The sequence below is a fragment of the Thunnus thynnus genome, chromosome 16 (genome assembly GCF_963924715.1).
Source record: "Thunnus thynnus chromosome 16, fThuThy2.1, whole genome shotgun sequence".
NCBI lineage: Eukaryota > Metazoa > Chordata > Actinopteri > Scombriformes > Scombridae > Thunnus > Thunnus thynnus.
The window spans coordinates 25295755-25318401 of NC_089532.1; the positions used below are offsets into that span (position 1 = coordinate 25295755).

Here is a 22647-nt window from a genome sequence, read left to right on the forward strand (position 1 = left end):
TATCATCAGTGACAAGGTATCTAAAAAATTATTGGCTTCTGTAGATTATTATGGAACTTTTTGTGAATATCCGTTGTTCCCAATACCACAGTACATATCTAGGAAGCCCACCCCGCAGTAGATGTTTTCCCCAGCCAGATCAGCACTTATTTAACCTTTTCCCTTGTGATTTCATTTTCCAGTAGGGATTCAGGTTAATGTGACTTTATATGTCTGGAGGCTTCTGAGTCACTATAAATATGTTGAGCTGAACACTTAAATCAACAACAACAACAACACTCCAAACACCAAGGTGTGTCACAACCGCTGTCCGAGGTGCTGATCCTGGGACCACCAGGCATGAAGGAACTGTCCGCGGTACTAACCATCATAGATATGCTGACAGACAGGATTCCTGCTGCTGACAAATAATAGGATGTAATCTTCACTGATGATGGGAACTGGAAGTGGGATGGCTCTAGGGATGGAAATGTCAGGATGTCATGACATTATTGTTTTTTAGTTAAATATCTCTACAATTATTTGATGGATTGCCATGAAATTTGGCACACACATTCACATTCCCCTCAAGCTGAATTGTAATAACTTTGCTGAACTTTTTATGTGGTGCCACCACCATGTCAAAATTTAAATTTGTCCAATAGTTTGGTTTATGACCAAATATCTGCCAAACTAATGCCATTCCCATCAGCCTCAGCTGTACTTTATGTTTAGTGCTACTTTGCAAATGTTGGCATGCTAACACATTAAGCTAAGATGGTCAACATGGTAAAGACTATTCCTTCTTAGCATCAGCATGTTAGCATTGTCATTGTGAGTATGTTATCATTCTGACATTAGCATTTAACTTAAAGCACCACTGTGCCTAATAACAGTCTCACAGAGCTGTTAACATGGCTATAGACATTCTTTTTTGTGTATTTGCGCCATTTCTAGGCAGCAGTGGGCCATTTCCTTTTATGATTGTTGTGTATGTGCTTCTATCAGTGATGCTGTCACCAATATAGTGTTTTGAACTAGCCTCTTGATATGTGAAATTGATCAAAGACCACATTTTATTTGGCATCTCTCTTACATCAACATTTCCCCTTGACCGACACTTGACAAAGTATTGTATCAACTTATTTTTTCATCTGGATACAATTTGTTGTGGATATTCATTGTCACCAGAGGATGAATTGTAATGTTTTTGTTGACCTCTGGCCTTTCCTCCAGCATGACTGTGAACATTTCCAAGATGACTCATAATCTAATAAGCAGATTCCCAAGAAGGAATTTAATGAGCATATTTTTGCTCTCCAAAGAATGAACCCCTGACCTTTTCTCCAGCACCGCTTCCAGAACAAATTTTACATGTTTAGACCCACTAATAACCAACATAATCAGTATGTTTGTTTTGTCAAGTGCTTTCATATTTTGGGATATAATGAAGATTGCAGCAATAAGGTCAGGTTTAGGCCTTTTTTAAAAAACATCTTCTTTAGATATTCTCCAAATGTTCCATTTTGTTAGTTTCAAGTAATATAATCATTAAAAATGTTGCCATGATGTCCCTCCCAACTCCAGATGCACCTACAGTATATACACTAATGATCAAAACTGAACACTACTGTACCCTCTTTTATGATAGATGATAATTCCTCTGACGTTAAACTGTAGGCACTGTAATCCTCCTTTGCTTTAAAGGTCATACCTTCCCTGCACCCTGTCACATACTCTGAAAAGGTACAAACTACAGACCATTTGCTATAGATAATAACAATTCAGATGTGGTGAGGTGAAGTGATAAAAACACTTTGTGAAATCACCTTTTGTTATTTATTCCTCTCCTTTATATAATAGTTAATAGGGCATTGTGCTGACGCAAGTAGGGAGTTGTGGTGTTTGGTGCCTCTGACTCTGTGTGTGCGTGTGAGTCATCATGTCACCTACTGCGATCAGGTTGGTAGGTCAAAAGAACAGCAAACCGTTGTTGTGACAGCTAATAATATGCGAGTTGTGGTTTGTTTGGTGGAGGTGGTCTGTATCTTTGTGTGTGTGTTTGCGCAGGTATGTTTGTGGTGGAACTGTGCACATGCTGCTCAAAAATTAGTAATAATTAGCCAGCTGAAGCAATCAGCAACAGTACACATGCACCTAATCAGCCTGTGCTTTGGTTGTTAATTAAATTAGACTACATTTCATTTAAAAACTACATCAATGAGTATGTTAACAGTAAATAGGTCAGAGTGACAATTGGTCTTTCTCACTTGGTAGAAAGGGTTTGAGGAAGTAAGCCTGTGAGTCAGTGAAGTGGCAGAAGAGTGAGGGAATATGGAAGTTTATTAATGACAAAACAAACCTTATTGCTGTGTGCGCTCAGTATTAAATCTACTCTCCTGTTTCCTCCAGCTGTTTTGGCAGATTTTGAGGTCTTGGCATGCGAAGTGTAAAAACAGGAGAATAAAAAAAGCACATGGACAGCACTGGGGAGCTGTCTAGCTTACATTGAAGGTGGAGTCTTCCAAAATGATGATAGTAAATTTAAAAAAAGCCCACTGCTTGCTCAAATCTAAATAAAAACTTGTTCTGCACTTCCAAATCTACCCTTGTGAACTCTTAAGTCTTGCAAATTATTTACCACTAAAATTAGATTTGTGCCCACTCCATTGTTTTGTTCATAATAAATCTCAAAACTCACAAGACATTGAACCAACACCTGTTCACTCACCATATATGCCACTTTTGATTCGAACCTGAGCTCAAGTGTCTAAAATATAAATGAGTGCGCAAGTGATACAGGAGCTGGGAAATATTAAGCTGTGGATGAGAAGAACGAGCACGTGAAATAGAGTGAAGAGTATAAGTACAATGAAGTGGGAGAAGGAAAGAGTAGCTAACGTCCGGAGTGGCTGTAGAGAGTGCTGAGTGGGTGGGGTGGAGGAGGAGGAAGAGGAGAGCTGAAGCTAGAGCTAGTGGTCTCAGCCTCCTTCTCAGAATTATCCCTCAGTGACGCAAGCTCCTCCACACACATCCTGACAGCTGCTCCCTGCCTGGTTACAGCGCTCCTCGGCCCGTCCAATAACATTCATGTTCATTTCCGCTTTAATGCATGGCTTCCCCCCGCTGGGCTTACCAATACGGCTCCATTTAGGCTCATTAGTACATGTTCACTTGTTACTTTTTGTTTTCATCTAATCTTTGCTCTAGTGGGACCTGAATGTCACATAGACTACTGGATCCTCTTTTTTTTAATGGAGATAAGCTTTGAAGGAAAACAACAACATTCTTCTCAGGCATTGTTCATCCTGAGTGTTGACATATAGTCCAAAGTACACCGGATGCCAGAAAATACACCAGAGAGATTGTTGAAGGGCCCTCAGTGATTTCAGAAATATGCCACCCACTGTTGTTTTTATAATGATTCTCTTATCATATAGCAATGGCATGACTCCCTTTCCAGGAATCCCTCATTAAAACATCTAAAGAGTCATACGGCAAACAGTGAAAGTGGATTCAGAAGTCCAATTAAAGTGGCCATTAAAATGTTAATACTGTCGAAAGAATATACATGTATTTCAAAGAGATGGATATATAACAAAACATAATTAAAAGGCTACCTTGCTAAAATCAAGTAGTTCTGAGCTTATAACAAATGATATGGAAGACATGACACCAATATAATGTCAATATGTTAAAGCATTCCAAATGACCTATTGGGCATTTTCAACCAGTACCTACTCCTTGCTAACCTTCAGTCTTTATTTAAAGCTGCACTAATCAATATTTTATGTAAACACTGTATCAAATGTGTAATGTGAAAGGTGTCACCTGTAGCGACTTTACAGTTCTGGTCCACTCTCACTTCTCTCCTGTTTACAGCAGTGGCAGGCAGTTATTTTAAGGGAAAAGGCTCTGATAAATCCACTGTAGCCTATGGTACTTGCCCAACACCAGATGGCAGATAGGCAAAGTTAGCGATTAGCTGGTGAATATAGTTGAGTATTTAACTGCTAAAAGAGCCAGATATAACTGTAAGGGGTTTATGGAGACCCAAAAAGCAGAGTGAATATTGGACTTACATTCATCAGGTGACTAGAGACAAGACTCCAAATAAATACTAATGTTGCACCATGTGTGCTAGATGTGTTAACAAGGAACTGTTTGCTTATTTGGTCACCGAAACACCTTAAATGCTGCTTGAAATTTTAGGCTAATACAAGAAATATGGACTTTTTGATCTGTTATCATAATACCAACATCTAGAAAACCCCAAGTTAAAATTAAGGATAACACTTAAAGCACATGTAAAGGCAAAATACAAACACTACAGTGTTAAATTGTATGAACTTGCAGCTAAGGGTTGCTAATAACCATTCCTGTACCCATTTCCGTCTTATTTCATATTACATCAGTCCATGGCACCAAATATATTTTACAGTTTTAGTAAGACTGTTGTCCAGGAATTCAGACAAACTGGTCTTTTTGTCGTTGGTTTAGTATCAAAGTATGCGTGACTGCCTACTTTGTGCCCTGAGAGGTAAAACGTCATGAGACCGAAACCAGTAATTAACAATGACATAGTTGCACATTCTCTGAGCATGCCCAGTTATGAAAATCTTTTCAAACGTAAACTTCCTTTACTCCAGTGTTTCCCTCTGACCACAAATGAGAATATAAGGTTACTTCTTTCTGGGGAGTTAAAGGGGACTTCCAGGGTGACATTATTAGTATCACATACATTCATATGCCAAGACCTTGGAGGAAGAAAAGGCTTTGAATAAGGTTTTGGGACATTCCAAAGTGTCCTCTGTCTTTTCCCTTACAATCCATTCATGAAATCTGAGTTGTTTCCCCGAGGCTAGAGACATGATGACCAGCAATAAAGAACATCCTGATCTTTTTCCATGAGTCCACTTTCATTATTTTATTTATTCATGGAACTGGATCAAAATGAATTAAGATGAAATTAACTTAACTGTAGGACAACTGAATGAAATTCTAACAAAAGTTACATGATGTGAGAGATGGTTTTAGAAAAAAATAATGCTTGTGTTCTTGGTTGGAAGGCCACTTTAGAAACCCTTTCTGTTACTTTCTGTTGTATATCAAAAGGAAAAGTACTACACAACCACATTCACCACAACTGAATTTGACAATCCCATCTCGGTTAAAAAATTCTTGGAAGATGCTCATTTGCTCTCATGGCAACCACTAATGTCTGGCAAAAGAACAGGAAACATGTACTGGAAGACCTCAATGCCCCCTTGCCCAACAGACGCTGATGAGGTTTATGTAGACACAAGAGCAAAATCCAGACCATAAACCCCCTCAACATTCACAAGGACCTGAATGTTGAACTGACAGAATTTAAATGTCTTTTGTAAGGTCTGTAAAAGAGGGAATTTATCTGTTAAATCCTTCACTTAAGCTCACATCCACCTCCTCATCAAAGGCCTGAGATTTTCCCCTGTCACACCAATCACTTATTTCAGTGTCTCAATTGGCTTGCACTGATTCTTTTGGGATAATCAGATTAAAGGACTGCACACACCTGTTCCAACCCCCTTTAAGAAATGAGTAAATTCACCAAAAATCTACAGCGATGCTATGCTGAAATATACAGCCTTATGGTAGAAAATAATGCACTATTTTGGAGTGATAAAAATAGATAAGTGAATAACCAATCACTGAGCTTTCTGAGAGGACAATTGTGATGGATAAACAGTGATATGTTGCTGCATATGATACGCCCTGTCAACTTATTTAATATTCCTCTGCAAAAATGCCCTACAGGATGATTTAACTCCTCAGTCAGACCACTGACGGTGCTTTTAAAGGAATGGTTTGACATTTTGAGAAATACATTTACATCCAGGAGATGGTTAGCTTAGCTTAGCACAAAGACTGGAAACAAAGGGAAAGAGTTAGCCTGATTAAATCCAAAGGTCAATTTTATTTTTTTACTACGACAAAAACAGTGTAAAAACAAGATGTGGTTTTACGGGGGTTATGTGACTTCCTCGAGTCTCTGCTGGTTGCCTGGCAACCTCACAACATTGACAAGACCCCAGGAAGTCACTGTGACTGACTAAATATGAGGGTGGTATCAACTTTTTCATGTAATTCTCTCCAAGAACACGAATAAGCATATTTCCTAAAATGTCGATCTATCCCTCCAAGGACTGGTGAATTTATTTTTACTCTAAGAAATATATGACCCCTAAAGTCTGCTTTTTTATGTCTTGCGCAGATACACAAGACCTTCTCAGACATGCAGGAAGTAAAGATTTCATGTTCATCCCCAGTCTACCCTCCTACTTAAATGACACCAGTGGTTTCTTGAAATGTATTTATAGATAATGTACCAGAGCCACGCCTTATGCATGGTGTTGTTTGATGTCCAGCAGTGTTCACTTTTAAGACACAGAGGAGGCTCTAGACTTCACAGGATCATGCCTAATGAAATTAATCCTTACACAGAGCAACTTTGAAACTGAAACTCTGCATTCTTCTGAAGCATGGCAACAAAAAATGGCTACTAACTTTGCCAATATACTGTACGATTAAAGGTTTATCATCCAGAATGCTTGCAGAAGCCCAGTCATGGCCTGATTCATTTATTAACAATGTCTTGAAACTGTGGGAAAGAGACACAGCACTCCCAAAGTTTCATGACTATTTCACCTCAATTTCAAAACACTAGAGATTATCAAGATTATCCTTACTAACAAAAGCAATTCCCTGCACATAGCTGGAACCCAACTACTCTCAAGATGAAAATATCTGAATTTATTGTATGTATAAGTGACATTTTTTTAGGAAGGGGGCAGCAGGCAGGAAACTGGAAACCAGACAAAGAGCACCTAATAGACAAGCTGAAGCTATAATAACATGCTCATGCTCTATTTTTTAACCTCTTTCATCCACCACTGACATCCAGCTCAGCCTGTCCTCACCTAACACCGGACCTTTCTACTGCATTTGGAAATTCCTCACAAATCATTACAATATCTAGAAATCTTCCTGCTGGGTATTACTTTGCTCTTACTTTAGCTTTCTGTTTCATTACAATTATTTCCCCATCAGCCTCTTGTTTTAGTCCCTATTCTACAGCCTGATCATGTGTGTGTGGTGTACTCTGTTCATATGTGTTAAATAGTATTTGGATCCATAGTTTTCTGTTTTTTGTCTTCTTCTGATTGGCCAGTAAATCACTTATCACTTTGTTGTTGTTGTTGTTGTTGTTGTTTTTTTTTTTTTTTTTTTTTTTTTTTTTTAAATATTCCAGCATTTTTTGTCTTGTATAAGATTTTTGTAAGACAATGATCAATTATCAGATGTCTTATTGATGTCTTACCAGAGCTTTTTCATGTGCAATCATGTTGCCTGTAATCTTCTGTAGAAACTTTTAATTTAGTCATGATTGTAGCAACAATGCTTTGTTTGCAGCAATGCTGAAGGTCAAACAGATCACACTGAAATTGAATCCGCTGTAGATTTTTGGCGTACAGGGTCATTTTCAGTCACAGGGTGTATGACCTATAACTTAATTTCAACTTGGACATTTCTGCGTGTTGCTAAATATACCTGTGCACTGAAAATGTTAATGTTAAATTAGAGAAATGTGTCTCCAACACAAACTCAGCTGAACTCAAGCTTTAAGGCTACCTTTAAGGCTACATCGTATTTGGTTACTCATCAGATTCAGTGACCTGCAGTGTTGGAAGAAGTACTCAGATCCTTTACTTAAGCAAAAGTATCAATACCACAATGTAAAAACACTTCATTAAAAGTAAAAATCCTGCATTTAAAATCCTACTTAAGTAACAGTATATTAGTATTACCAGTTAAATTTAGGGCACAGCCTGACTTCCTGCACAATTAGTACTTTTACTTTAGTACTTTAAGTAGGATTTTAAATGCAGGATTTTTTTTTTCATTGTGTAACTTATACTTTTACTTAAGTAAAGGATCTAAATACTTTTTCCAACACTGCAGGTCACAGGATCTGATGGGTTACCATATACGGTGTAACACCGGATGTGCTCACTTCTCAATGTGACTTACAGCAGCTAACGTAGCTAACACATTCATGCTGTAATACCGCCTTCAAGAAGTGACTTAAAGTCTACAAAATGTTTCTTACCACCGTTAACTGTAAGTAGTTCACTGTAAATATGCAAAGAGTGAGGTGCATGCATAAGTAACGGTTTCTCAAACGTACATTTAACAGTTAGCTTTGGTAGCTAGTTGCTAATTACGTTGTCTATTATTTTGCTTCTACTTAATCAGCTTTATCTCAGTACTTTGTTGCTTCTACGTACATTATGTTGTATCTCAGTATTTTTTTCATTGTCGCCTTCATTGTCAAATGTCACGTTAGTTTCTACAGTTGCTGTTATGGATTCATCGTTTATCCCGAGCTAGCAGCTAACTGTTAGCCTTCCCCTTGAAAATACAGTTAGAACAGTATCCGCTTGCTAAACTTTAATCGTGTTATTCTGCGTGATTCATGTACATGTGTTCTGTTCTCTTTCATGTTCCAGTGGCCAAGGCAAAGTCCAAGTAAGTAAAAGTTGTTGATTTTATGAAAATGAAACGTGAAATAGTTCAATATTGGTGGGTTGTAGCAGAGGGTTGCAGTCATAATAATCTGGACTTGTTCCTGCAGGACGGTGCTGGTGCAGATGATGAGCGCTGCTGGGACAGGTTACTTCTTCAACACCAAGAGGAACCGGCTCAGAGACAAACTGGTGCTGCGCAAACATGATCCATTTGGTAAGACTGACTAGCAGTGTTAGGGCCAACTGTGCACTGCAGATGGAAGATACGCATAGAAGCCCTTTTATTAATCAGTATTGTAAACAAAACAAGAAATGACAATTGACTCCAAATTGCCACCTGTACTTTCAGCATGGCAATAGAAGACGTTGTGTCTAAATCTGCAGAGTAGCAGTAGACTAAGACATATTTGTCACTAGTAATTGTGAAATTAAATAGCAACAGAAAATCGCACCTTTCAGGCAAATTTGAAAGCATACGGTTTTTTATGGAATATTTTGACATGTCACAAGTAGGAAAAGCATAGGTATATTGATGGCTGTATTACATATACTGTTTCGAATGTGAACATTGCACATTCCCAATCAATATCTTGGACACCTTTTTTAAAACTCTCTTCACTTAGAATATATTTTTATTCATTCTTTATTATAAAATGTTATTTATATATTTATACCACCAGTTTTTTGTAGTAGTTGTATTTTTCTTACTTTGTATAGATACTTACCTTCTATTTTTTTTAATTGTTATGCACTACAACTCCAAAACAAATTCCTTGTATGTGCAGGCCTACTCAGCAATAAATCAGATGCTGATTCTGGTTTAGTTTCAGGGTCCTGGTATTGTGCATGCTGGCTCACTGTCACGCTGTGGCACACTTGAATAGAATAGAGCCACCGTTGATGATGTTATTAGTAACATACTGTATGTGCTTTGATCTACTATGTCATGACAAAATTTTTTCTGTGAAGAAGGCCTATTATGTCTAAACTGTTGTGCACTTTTATACTGGTGGCATAGTTGGGGAAACTACCTAACTAGATAATCAAGCTCGGGCTGCAACGATTAGTTGATTGACAGAAAATGAACCTGCAACTATTTTGATAATCGAATAATCAAAATAATTTTCAAGCAAACATTTGTTGGTTCCAAGTTCTCAAATATGAGAATTGGTGGCTTTTCTTCAAATTTCAAATTTTGGGGTTTCAAATTGTTGGCTGGGTGAAATAAGACATTTGATGACATCACTTTGGGCTCCAGGATGTTGTGACGGGCATTTTCACTGTTTTCTAGACCAAATGATTACCTGAGAATATAATCAAGATGATTTTGAATGAATCAAAGAGTATCATGTCACTACTATGCATCATGAACCTGGTATGGGCCAGTTGTAATGGGATGTATCATGTTTCTTCAGGTTTTATGTGCACATATGTTAATATATTGAGCCCAGTGGGAAATGTATAACCTGCCCCTTGATATTAGCATTGGGAGCATTCAGCTACAAGCTCAAGTCCCTATTGTCCATTCTCCTTAACAGTATGTATGTAATCTATGTATTATGTATATAAAAAAGTTCTTTTTTTATTCCATTCAATCCCTGTGACTTGCATTAAAAATCTGCTTTCTGTCTTTGCAGTGAACAAGCACGTCCTATTCTTTGAGAAGAGGAAGATCAAATCGATTTAACAATGCACAGAAATATATGGACAACAAAAACCTGTGAGGTTTAAACAGACGATTTAATAGTCGTGGATTATACAAGGTGTTCTGCTGACTTGTTTTCAGAGGATTTCCTCCCGGAATTGTCAAAAGGCCTCTACTCTCTCCCGCTGCACCAGGTCATTGATGACGGAAACCTTGATTACCACCCAAAACAAGAAACCACCACTCATGTGTCAAAGAGATGCTATTTATTGGGACCAACACAGCTGTTTTTGTCTGTGTAGTCATGGAATGACATAATTATGGTGCTGCTTTATACAGTATCACTCATTATGCTTCAGTCAAGTGTTGTACATTTTCTATTAGAACTGGGTAACTGTACGTAAACCACTTACTTGTCTACTTGAGGAAATCAAATAAATTAAGTCAATAATGTGTCGTATAAGTGTTTAGATGCTTGTCTTGTCTGTGTTAGAAGTAGGCTTGTTGTCATATAGGCACTATACATATAACTGTTATATTGACAGTCAAATTTAAGTCATGGTCTGCTTTATAAAAAAACAAAACATTTGTTAGATTTACAATCCTCAGTAGTTTCTGAAGGCAGCACATTTAATAATAAAGTTGTGTTCCCAGTTCAATAAGACATTCAAGATCATGTCCAGTTATTAGTGTCAGTTTGCTGACTTGCTGCTCTCAGAACAGCTCGGCTGGTAGGTCCTTTTTGAAGGGATAAGACGTCTGTGTGCCGATGGCCTGCACACTCACTACTGCCACTTGATTGGCTCTTCGGGCAACCTCCTCCAGAGGCATTGTGGGATAATGAGCCATGTAAAATGCCAGTGCTCCAATAAAGCTGTCTCCGGCACCCTGGGAAGAAACAATATTGCAACAATGCTTTATTAAATTTTACCTGTGGTGCAAATAGCTCCACTGTGTAGCACAGAGCAGACCTGCTCCATGCTTCTCTATAGGCAGGATCATAAAATATAAAATGAAAGGTACTGAGATCCGGAGCTTCATGATATGGAGGCGACACTACACACCTATAGTCAAACACACAAGCCCAGGTGTTTTTTTTTTTTAAATGTTTCATTGTGATTTGAAGAGCAGAGGAACGCTGTTGGTAGACATGAAAAGACAAAGTGAGGTTCATTTTTAAAATCAGTGAGCTGTCAGCAGTAGGGGGTGCTATGGCATTTGACAGCTGTTCCAGGTCTTGTTCTGCTGCCTGAAGTCTCAACTAGTTTGTAATGAGTTACTGAATTCTTGGCTGTGTGTGAAAGTGTCTCAGTCAGCTCTTTAAGGGAAACATCTGTTGTATGAGCAATTATATTCTCATAGATTTCATCAGTACCTCATCAGCATAATAAGTAATAATTTAATAATCACAATAAACATGTTAAATGAGGTGGGATATTGTATGATTGTTGCACAACACCCTTTAATATTCAGAAAAGCCAAATATTTTTTACAGAACTAAAAGGAAAGATCAAAAATGGTAAATTAGGTGCATCAACTGTTCAAATGGCTGCCAGACTTGAAAAAAATACCTGACATTGTACTGTGTAATTGCCGAATTAAAGTTAATGAACAAATGAATACCAAAAACCCGGGGTTTCCTAATAGCTTAGTAGCACATGACTGCTTTGTTCATCAACCATCAGTGGTTTCAACCAGAACTGCCAACAGCTCTGGTTTTGGCTATCTGTATGAACAGATAAATCATCCTTTTTCCCTCCTCATCTATTGATAGAGATGGAATGTGCTGTCTACGCCCTGGAGGGGGGTTGGCTAGGATGGGACTCCGAAGGGGGGGGGGGGGGGGGGAGGGATCGCTGATGGGAAAAGGCACAATGGTATGTGGCGACACGCTCATGTTTAACCACAAATGGCCCCCCAACGCTGGTTCTCACAAGCCCGCTCCATTAGTCATCACTTCGGCTCTCAAAAGAGTTCATTGCACTCTCCCTTCTGAGCACCTCTGTTGCCCCCCTCCTAACCCCCCTCACCCTGCCAACCTCAAAGTAACCCTTTTGTCTGGGTTTTGCCAGTTAAGAATCTGAGAGAGAAGGTTGTCAGTTGAGTGGGGATGATTCAGTGACATGGGGAAAAAAACATAAACCCTAACCCTGACCCAAGCTGGGCAGAGGGGGGCCATGCCCTGTGATTGACACGGTACTAGAAACAGAGAGGGCCAAACAGGGTCCACAGAAGACGGGGCATGTGGGGGACGGGGTGCAAAAAGCAGAAATTGTTTTGTGTCTCCTATTTATATCTTTTTGGCTAAAATATTATAATTAAAGCATGTCTTGACCAGTCAGATAATCGATAACAGCAATGTATGAAGAAAAAAAAGTGCCTTTGATTTGACTTTTGAAAAGGGCATTATTGCACTCCACCCCCCACCTTAGGAGTGCACGCTACTGGTGTCACTCCTGGACTGGAGAGATGCTGGAAAAAGTGAGATCAGAGCTAAAACATTTCACAGGCCTGGTGGATTTCCATGTTTAAACCCATGGTGTGTTTATGTCTCCTGTCTGGTAGCTGGGCTGGGCTACAATACAGTGAGGGTTTGGAAATAAGGCTTTGGTGATGCAGTCCCAACGGTTTGGCTCTGGCCTGTTTCCCAGTTCACACGTTGTGGTTGAAATGATGATACCACTCTTGACTGGGGGTTGACGCTTAGGAATTGATGACCAAAGGAGCCCAAGTACAGTGAGGGGGCCAGATTTAGCAACAATGTTTGGTGATAGAAATAAGAACATTTTGGTCTTTATAGTCATGGCAATCAATGATTTTTTGCAACTTACCAATTCTTTTTCCCTTTATGTTTTGAATCACCTGTTGACACTTAAGTAATCTACCACCCAATCCAGCTTTGTCTAGTCAGACTATAACAGGGTGCAGCCAAAACAAGTCTCTGAAAGCTAATACTAGTATTAAGGGCTAAACTTGGCAATAGCAAATATGTCTGTGCTAAACTGGGCCAATTATATAAATATTTCCAGGATTAAAAAACAGACAGTATTTACATTTAAAAAATATTTATAGCATTGAAATATTCATGTTGAAACTCATCTATGTGAATAGATGTGATCTGAATTCCCCTCTTTAAAATTTCTAGATTTTAATTTCCAGCTGTGTAATTTCAAAAACTTGAAGTTAAGTGTGTAATGTTCACAAATTTAGATAGAAAATGTCCAATATTCAAGAAAGTTAATTCAAATGTCAATTTTTGGACCCCAAAAAAATTCAAGTCAAGTCAAAAAATTAAGTTGCTCAAATGGGATTGGTGAATGTCACGCCTATATTCATGATGCAAATTTCACACTTGAACAGGCTACCAAGATGAGCCACAGAGTCTGAATGCATTAGATCAGCTCTCTGTCCTACCAAGTTACAATCTGTCAACTATATGTCTGAACCTTCAAAAAGAAGGTGAAATTACCGTCTGGAAATTTTAAAGAGGGGAATTCTGACCATTTATATCCAGATGGGTGGGTTTCAAAGTAAAATATTTCAAAGCTATAAATTCAGTGGTTTTAAAACTTAAATAGTAGTTAGTATTCATTCAGTTGCTTATAAGATTCAAATCCTTGTGGCCTTTCTTTGACATTCCCATCAGCCTCGGCTGTACTTTGCATTTAGTACTAATTAGCAATTGTTTGCATGCTAACAGGCTAAACTAAGATGGTAACCCTGGTAAACATCAACGTGTTAGCATTGTCATTGTGATCATGTTAGCATGCTGATGTTAGCATTTTGCTTAGTACAGCCTCACAGAGCTGTTAGTGTGGCTATGGAGTCTTCATCGTGTTAGCTTATTTGTGTACATGACTTACTTCTAATATCTCTAATTACAAATGAGTAATCTGTACCCTTAAATTAAAAATTCTTATGCTCCGAGTTACCCCCAAATGCTCCATGTGCATTGTTTTAGTGTACAATAAATGGTAAATCAATAAATACATGTATTATGATAAAAAAAGAAAATGAGAACTTCTAAGGCTGGATGGCCCAATAATACAAGACTAATGGTACATACAAGAAAAAAAGTCACATTTATATGACCATGGATATCTTTTTCTACTAAGCCAATACACATCTAAATAAGTACTTCAATGTATTCAATGTATGCGAGTACTGAGAAATGACTGTAAAGAAATCTTGAAATCTTGAAAATTACCAACACAAGACGTTACTCTACCCATCTAAACTTCAAGTCAACTTAAGTGACTGTACGAGCCACCATCCAACCTTTGTGTGTCTTATTAACAACGTCTCCTTCTCTGAGACTGGCATGTGACGCTACTGGATCAACTGAATGAAGCTCAACGAGACTGACAAGCGCTCCCCCCTTCAGCCCCGCTGCCGCTGCCCTCGACACAGTTTGGTGAAGGTTAGATCTGGAGGCCTGTCAATCAAGTGACACAAGCGCTTGCCGCGGATGAGTTGTGATGCTCGTGCTGGTTGGCTCCGTCCGCTACGTCTTGACCTTCGTGCTGTTCCTCTGCCTGTTCTCTGCTGGTACTCAGACTGAAGTTAGAAATTAGGATGGCAGATGTGTTGGTGAAAAGCTCACCAAATTAACAAAGTATGATTTCTGAAGTTCTCTGCAGTTGGATGTTTTTAGAGTGACAATGGAATAAAAGTGAGCTATGGCACGTATTTGCTTTGTGTGAATGAAAGTACTTTCAACCATCTTCCTGGAACCTTTATTTTTCTGGCTCAGTTAATTTTAATCAATCAAAATAATAAGTTTCTAATTTAGAACAGATTAAAATAAAATTACATTCGAATGAGTAAACTGGTCAATTTAACATAACAAGCAAACCTATATAGCTGTTGAAAGCTTTCCAATTTGCAGCTCTGAGTACTTTTGTATTTGGTAGGCTTTCACTGACAGGGATGTGACCTTTTTTAACGCTTCTGACAGCAGCATGAGTGGTGTGTTTGGAATAAATAGAGGAAAAACTGAATAGTTAACACAAGCGGCAATACCCGCCATGGCTGTACAGACAAACAAAGGAGCGCATACAGAAACTCAGTCCAAGTCCATCAACAGAAAATCCAAGGACAAAGACAACAGCAGCACCCACACGGTTTGATTGACAAGTGATCTTTGTAAAGTGCAGCTCAGAGACACCACAGCAATGAGTGCTAAACACCAAAGATATACAGAAAAACAGCACATATAGAAAAAGCAGATCTCAGATAGAGCTCCACACTGCATGTCTTTCATGTTGCAGAGTTTGCGGCGCCCACTGAACCTTTGGAGCCTCCAGAACCTGTGACTGTGTTTCTCACCCAGAAGCCTCCTGCAATCTCGACTCCCATATTGGTAGAACAGATGGAGCTATGTGCAGTTAACTCCTGAAGCCTACAGCCTTTGTCAATGAAAGGCACCCTAGGGAGAGCAAAGACCAACTCGGGGGCAGCGTTGACTCACAGTGGCTTCCACGTCCGGAAGCTTCCAGTATGACTTGCAAACAGCCGGGGACGACTCCTCTGAAGTAACGAGGAAGGAAGCTTCAGAGATTAAAAACACATTTAATTGGACCAATTAGACCTTTTACATCTTTGATGCATTTGCAGTGATTTGTCTTTGTCCTCTTTCACCCTTTTGTGTGTAATACTGATCGACATGACGATGCAAGAAACACTGGCAGAGGACCGGCCTAACATCTGGGTTGCTAAACAGCAGCTGCTGGAGCATGTGTGATCCATTAAAACATGGTGATGTGGCAGTTTTCTCATTGTGTCATACTGACAAAGTTTGCAGGGTTAAGGAATGCAGTGCTCAGGAGGTATTCCCTTACCTTTGGCTTCCTGGAAGGAATCATACCATTGGTCCTTACACGTCTCCAGTCATGAGAGAAGACTGGGAACAATTTGACTGTACAGACCCACCGTACAGCTGTAATGTCTGGTTTAGACAGTACTGTCTACCTTTCGCCGTACACAGTGGACCTCCCGGAACAGTGGAAACCAAGGCCACCCACGTCCTGCTGGGGCTAAAAGGCACTGGGTGTGTGTTTGTGTGTGTACTATAGCCTCATCTAACTGTCCACACAAAACAGCCAAGGCTCTGATCTCAGTGAGGGAAGCCTGCACTCAATTTAAGACAAAAGGGAGACATGGATAAAGGGGGAGCCACAGTAGATGAGTGGCTTTGCTTTGTTATTCATCCAGATTCATGACCCTGACTCAGCCCATAATTGCTCATGCCATGTAAAATGTGTTATTCAGGCAGTTGCAGGAGGAGCAGAGTGCTTCAGATGATGACAGAGTTACAGTCAGAGCAAGCTAAATGATTTAGCCACCATATTGACACATCATTAACAAAGCTAGATCAATCAAAGGATTCAAAACAACCAAATGCTTCCGAATAAGAACAGTAAAAGTTGTATTTGTGATTGTTCCAATCAGTAGCACGTCATGCTACCCATGGCGCCCAGCTGAGCAGTAGCCTAGCTAAAATAGCAAGAAACCGCAAGTGACTCATTGTGTTGATATCGAAGAATTGCAGCCTGTAATACTGCCTCAATTCACAGTCTGATACTAGTGAAAATAGAGCAAATCCTGGTGCTGACAAGCTTGGGGCCAGTCTTTGAAAGACATTCCTGTCACTACTGCTAGAGATAGAAAAAAAACACAATCAAAGTAATCGTAACATAAGGGGTAATCATAACTAAGAGGCCTGTGTTACCAGAACTGGCTCAAAGAGGTGAATAATGATCTTGATAACAACCTGTTGTTTTTTCCTCTCCAGTAAAAAAAGAAAAGGGCCTTACTGGAAGAGGGATTATGATGTCCAAAAGAGTTAAACACTCCAGAATTTATGGGCCCATCAAAGAACAGAAGGGGTGGGGTGAGAGTGTGTGTGTCTAAGTGGGGGGACATACAGCAGGCCCGACCACAGCAAGGCTGCGCAGCTTTCTGCTGACTGATGCAGGCCCAAGAGGTGAGTCATGGGAGAAGAGCGGAGGGGGGTGTTGGGTAAATTCTCCTCTCCTGGGGGCTACTGGGAAGCCGGGAGAGTGAAGACGGTGAACAAGGGTAGTTATGCGTGTCTGCTTCGAAATGTGGGGCCACGGAGGAGGTCACCCACCGTTCAAGAAAGCGAGCCCTTTGTTCCTGAGATGCCAGAGTGACCTGGGATTACAAGTAGATGCTGCTGTTTAGTTCAGCTGCAGCTCCTTTAGAGTGTGTCTGCAAACATACACACACTCAAGTCTAACTTTTTACTACCTTTATTCTTTGCTTCTTCCTCACTTTCACGAGGTCTGATATGGGTTTCATGTAAAGCTATGACCGCATGCTTGCAATTGTTTAACTCCAGTTTTTACTAGACTGCATGATGAACAGCTTTTGGAAATTATAGCACAATAAAAGTTCCTAGGGGAACTATTGAGTAAAAGAATCCATTACACAAACAATTAAAAGCCTTTAATTCAAACATGGTAAGCACAAAGAGGTGATTAACACCTCTGTGTGATGACGTACTTGGTTGGTAGAACACAGGGTGCACAAAACCCTCAGAGACAGGAAATGCAAACATCTAGCTGAGGCTCCTGTGACGAAAACAAGCCACAGAGGCCGGTGTGAAATGAGTCAAGCACTGCTGGCCTCTTTTAAAGATTAGAATCAGGGAGGGGAAACAGACCATGGTCACCACATCCCCAATGATCTTAAATCGTTCCACTCGAGCAAAAGACAGATCAGTAGCTCAGAGAACCAACAGTTCATTGGCCTATGATGAATGGACAGATTAAGGTTGTGTGTGACAAAGCTTTGTTATGGAAAAGCAAAGTGGAATCTGAGGATGTTCTTTGAAAAATGATCTGTTCCTCTCTTATTGCTGTAAAGGACCATTTTTAAAAAATTCCTTTCAGTCTTTGCATGACAGTCAGAAGTAGGCACAATCGCATAATTTTCCACCTAAAACATTTTTTCCTTTCACTAATATAGTTAGTGCCATTACCTTCTTGTCAACCATCACCCATTACTGAAATGGAAAAAAGTGATTTCTGTAATAAAAAATTCTTATCACTTGAAGGATGAAATCAAACATGGTAAAGGATATTACTAACCCCCCCAAAAAGTAACAATTTGCTTATTTACTCCTTTACATCATTGGAAGTTGAAAATCTATCAAATGTTGACATTAAATGATGAAGATGAAGGTACCACCTGGGGCACTCAGAGGCTATGATGGGCATTTTCACTATTTTCTGACATTTTATGTTAAGTTAAGTTAAATGACTAATCAAATAATTTTGCAAAACAGGTAAGAAATGAATCCATAATTAAAACAAGATTAAGAGTCTAAAGCCATGCTAGTGGCTCTGTGAAGCTGTACTTAGGCGCAGCGGTGGTTTGAGCTAAAGTTAGCATGCTAATGTGGTCACAACGACAATACTAATATGCTGATGTTAACATCATTGACATTGGGAATACAGTGGAAACTAATAGTGATCACGGTTACAGTGATCAACCGCTTGTATGGATCAAAAAGCTCGGGACAGAATCATTCATATACAAATGCTGTTTAAATAATTTGCTTATAGTAATCAATATAGTAATCAAGTTTTTTTTAAAACTACTGTAATTCAATTTTTTTTAAACTTTATTCCCATGATACACATTTGATATGCAGCACCATTACTGCCTCGCGGTAACCCGTCTGCTTCCAGCTGCTAACCTCTCTCTCTCTTTCTATTGTCTTTTTTAAAATGAGTCAGGAAGTCGTCAGCAAAGCCTAACTTTACTTTTAACGTTATCAAACAAAGAGAAATGTCCTTCCCTCTTCCTAGTAATGTTTTTGTCTTCCTTCATGGCAGGGTTGTACAGCGTTACAGGTAGCATTTCTCCGAAAGTTGATTCTGGTTCAACTTTCTTGTTGCAATGCCCATCCCCGCAGCCTAAACGCAAAACCTGTCTGCTTCCAGCTGGTTACCTGAGGCTGGTGCTGCGTGCACGCTGAAATCGTGACGGGAGAAAGAAAGTCATTTTCTCTCAATGAAAAACAGTCTCCTTGAAGCTCATGACAAACTGCCAAAAAACAAGCCAACGAGACACAGCACTTGAATGAATGAAGCGTTTCAAAACTATTTTGAAACAGTACTTTATATTCATGTAATAAATATAAAAATGTCAATTAGATGGTATTTTGCATGAAAAATAAAGAAAGTTATAATAGTCATTAGCTTATAGTGATCAATTTGACTTGGACGGATGTGATCACTATAAACTGTTTCCACTCTATTAGTTTTGCAGGTATTTAATCTTACAAGTTTTGGACAAACTGAAATTTTTAACTTGATTTGGGTTAGATGAGAAGTTAAACAATCACCAAAAATTACAATTCACCCTAAGGGGAACATGAGTTTCTGAACCATATTTCATGGCAATCCATCCAAAAGTTATCGAGACATCTCATCCAAAACCACAAATGTCAACCTCATTGTGGTGCTAGAGGAAAAGTCAGGGCCATGAATGTCTGAACAAAATTGATTAGCAATCCATCCAAAAGTTGCTAAGATATATCAGTTTGGAAATTTAAAAAAAAAAAATGTTTTAAATCACATGATTAATTGAATAATTGAAGAAATAATTATCAAATTATATATTCTTTATATCCTTACCGTAGTGTCCACTGCTTTGACTTTCGTTGTTGGAACATGTTTGGCGGTAGACTCCTTTGCCTTGAGCACCACGCAGCCTTGGGGTCCCAACGTGATGATGACTGACCCACAGCCTCGCTTCAGCAGCTCCTGCCCGGCCCGAGATGCTTCCTCCACATTAGCTGCTGAGGAACCAGTCAGCAGCTCAGCCTGGACGGAGACAGCAGGAGAGAAGCAAAGTTAATCATGTCAGACATCTTGTACAATCATATGCACAACACACTCTTTTTTTTAATTTTTTTTTTTTACAAAGCATAGGATGATCATGGGACACTATTTCTTTGACGTTTTTGTCTAAACCAGTGTCTTTTTTTTTCTTTTAACTGGGAGCCAAGTTAATCAGAGGTTAGGAATTAAAATTAAAGATACGGCAAAACCAGCAGCGGTGTGGGATACTGGGAGGATAAATAAAGACCTGCATTATGGAAATTCCCCAAGGCAAAAACCCTGCACCACAGACTGCGTGTGACATGCAAGATATCAAAGCAATGTCTTGAGTTTTTGCTTTCCTTTAAAAAAAAAATCTAATCAAAAATAAAAGCTTGTTTCATGCCTCTAATGAACACGGTTAAATATATCACAGTCATTTACTATGTCTAAGGAACTCTAATCAGTAGTCCGTTACTAGTCTATTGCCTACTTGCTTTAGTTTACTGTTTCCTATTAACAGTTCTGGTGTGAGTCAGCTGTAATTACACATTGACCGTGGTCAGCCAGACTCATAAAACAAACACAGTCTGTTAAGGATTCGTCAGCAGTCTGTGGGCCAAAGACTTTCAAAGAGAATATCCTCTGACTACTCTGGTTCATCTGGATCCAAAATGACTAAACAGTGACAAAGCAGGACTCAACAGCTGATGTTTGAGGAACTTCAAGGAAACTAAGAACCACAGCAGTTCTTCCACAATAAGGGGCATTCTTGAAAAAGAAGATACACAATATTATTGTCTGGAGTTTAAAGGAAAATGTGCAGCAAGTTTATTTTAAAGCATGACAGGAGCTTTACAGAATATACAGGGATACCAATTACTGTATTTTGATGATATAATTATACACCATATATCAGACAGTTTTTAGATTAAATAGCATCAAGTATCTAAAATTATATTTTTACCATTCATGCCCATTTTTATTGATTGACTGGAATTACTTGATCGGACCTGCAAGCCACTAAACAAATAAAAAATCCATTTTTTAATCAAATTTTTATTACAGTATTTTATGATTGATTTGGCTCAATTTTCACAACAACAACGTTTCAATGTGCTAAACTTCTTATTGAAAGAGACAAATTGACTTGCTAAATTCTTACCTTTATACACAAAAGTGAAAAACACTAAATCACATGCTCAGTCCTCAGAATACAGACATCTGATATTAGCACACATTAGCACATGTTGATTGGTAAGTGTACAGATCATTGAATCTATGCAAAATGTGACTGTAAATTTGTCCGTAGCATTGCAACAACTGATAATCACTTCACTGCTAAAAGAAAAAAACAAAGGAATTGATTATGTATTGAGTGTTTGTTAGAGTAGTGTGAATTGTAGTTTAATGTTAAGTGTGTTTTTTCAGCATTAAAGTATTACTGTATTTTAGATGATTACAGTAAGATTGCAAATGGTTGAAATATCTAAGGACATTAAGGTAATGTGTGAAAAAGTTTACTTTGGAGAAAGTAAACTGATGCAGTCCAGTCACAATCTTCATTTTGTCTTTTATGAATGGACTCTATCATCTACAGTATATTTACAGTGATACAGCATGTTCGATAAATAATTCTTTCTCTGCATCATTTCAAAAACTGACTTTACATTTCACATTTTTTTCCATCACTATGAGTAATATTTTGAGGAAACGAACGCTGCAGACTCTGTTTTAATGATAATTGAGTAACAGTTTGACAGCATTATTTGATAATGACAATTATATTTTGTAATGCAAAAATGATGAAAAGTCAGTGATAAACATAAACAATGTGATGACCCTCCAATAAACTGAAATTGAAACTGATAAAAACAGCTTGATATTGTATATTTCATATTTCAATTTTGAGGCCAATTTTGTTTTCAGAGTTTTTTAAATTTTTAACTCTGTTGTGCTAATTGAGCCAAAGAAATTGTAAAATACTGTCATATATAATTTTTACTATCTGAATATTTATCTTGTATGGTTACTTTACTGTTTTTGTTTTTCTTTTCCTTCTCCCTTTTTTGTTTTTACACACAAATGCATATAGACAGACACAGCCCACTCATACACACTCTGTGCACGTAGCACAAATGTGGTGGAACGTCTGATTTTACTCTCGTAATGTACAACATTCTGTCTTTTATTTATTTATTCTTTTTGCTTTGTTTTGTCTCCTATGTCTTATTTTGGACTTATTATATTATTGTAATTAAACTAATTAAAAAAAAGAGATTATACTAAAACTGTAAAAAATAAATTACCTGCTATGAAATAAATAATAAATAAATTACTGCTGCAACTTCTGTCCTATCTTGAACAAGAGAAAAAAACATTTTGAATACCTTTGAAAGTATTACATTTTGTTCATAAAACTGTGCATGGAAAACATGTGAGTGTTTTAAAAAATCCTGTAATGTGACTAATTGAAATCCGAGTGATTTTACGTGTGATCATCAGGAACTTGAAGGGATGACACATTGTGATTTCTATTTTAGATTGGACTTCCTCTCTACAAATATCAGCAGTTTGGAAAACGTAGAAGCATAAAAAAATG

The 22647-nt window shown here is 38.4% G+C and overlaps 2 protein-coding genes across 4 annotated transcripts in view; one reads left to right on the forward strand and one right to left on the reverse strand.

Annotated features, from left to right (window-relative positions):
• Positions 1–7997: 7997 nt before the first annotated feature.
• On the forward strand, positions 7998–10644 carry mrpl33 (mitochondrial ribosomal protein L33). Of its 2 annotated transcripts, XM_067614974.1 has the most exons (4): positions 7998–8139; positions 8529–8547; positions 8654–8760; positions 10184–10644. In XM_067614974.1, exons 1-4 carry the CDS (start codon positions 8118–8120, stop codon positions 10231–10233), a joined length of 198 nt encoding a protein of 65 aa, XP_067471075.1. In that variant the 5' UTR covers positions 7998–8117; the 3' UTR covers positions 10234–10644. The 2 variants fall into 2 exon arrangements, with proteins under 2 accessions (XP_067471075.1, XP_067471074.1); XM_067614973.1 differs by lacking the exon at positions 7998–8139 and having other exon boundaries at positions 8480–8547.
• The window catches only part of rbks (ribokinase), a 40788-nt gene continuing 28583 nt past the window's right edge, over positions 10443–22647 (reverse strand). For both annotated transcript variants that reach the window (XM_067614972.1, XM_067614971.1), the window contains exons 8-9: positions 19860–20048; positions 10443–11079 (exon numbers count right to left, since the gene is read on the reverse strand). In XM_067614972.1, coding sequence (XP_067471073.1) covers positions 10906–11079; positions 19860–20048 — 363 coding nt within the window. In that variant the 3' untranslated portion in view covers positions 10443–10905. The remainder of the gene's footprint in view (positions 11080–19859; positions 20049–22647) is intronic.

Coding starts and splice junctions, on each gene's coding strand:
- mrpl33 (XM_067614973.1), top strand. CDS start 8,495: ATGTACATGTGTTCTGTTCTCTTTCATGTTCCAGTGGCCAAGGCAAAG. Junction 8,548..8,653: donor GTGGCCAAGGCAAAGTCCAA/GTAAGTAAAAGT, acceptor TTGTTCCTGCAG/GACGGTGCTGGTGCAGATGA. Junction 8,761..10,183: donor GCGCAAACATGATCCATTTG/GTAAGACTGACT, acceptor CTGTCTTTGCAG/TGAACAAGCACGTCCTATTC.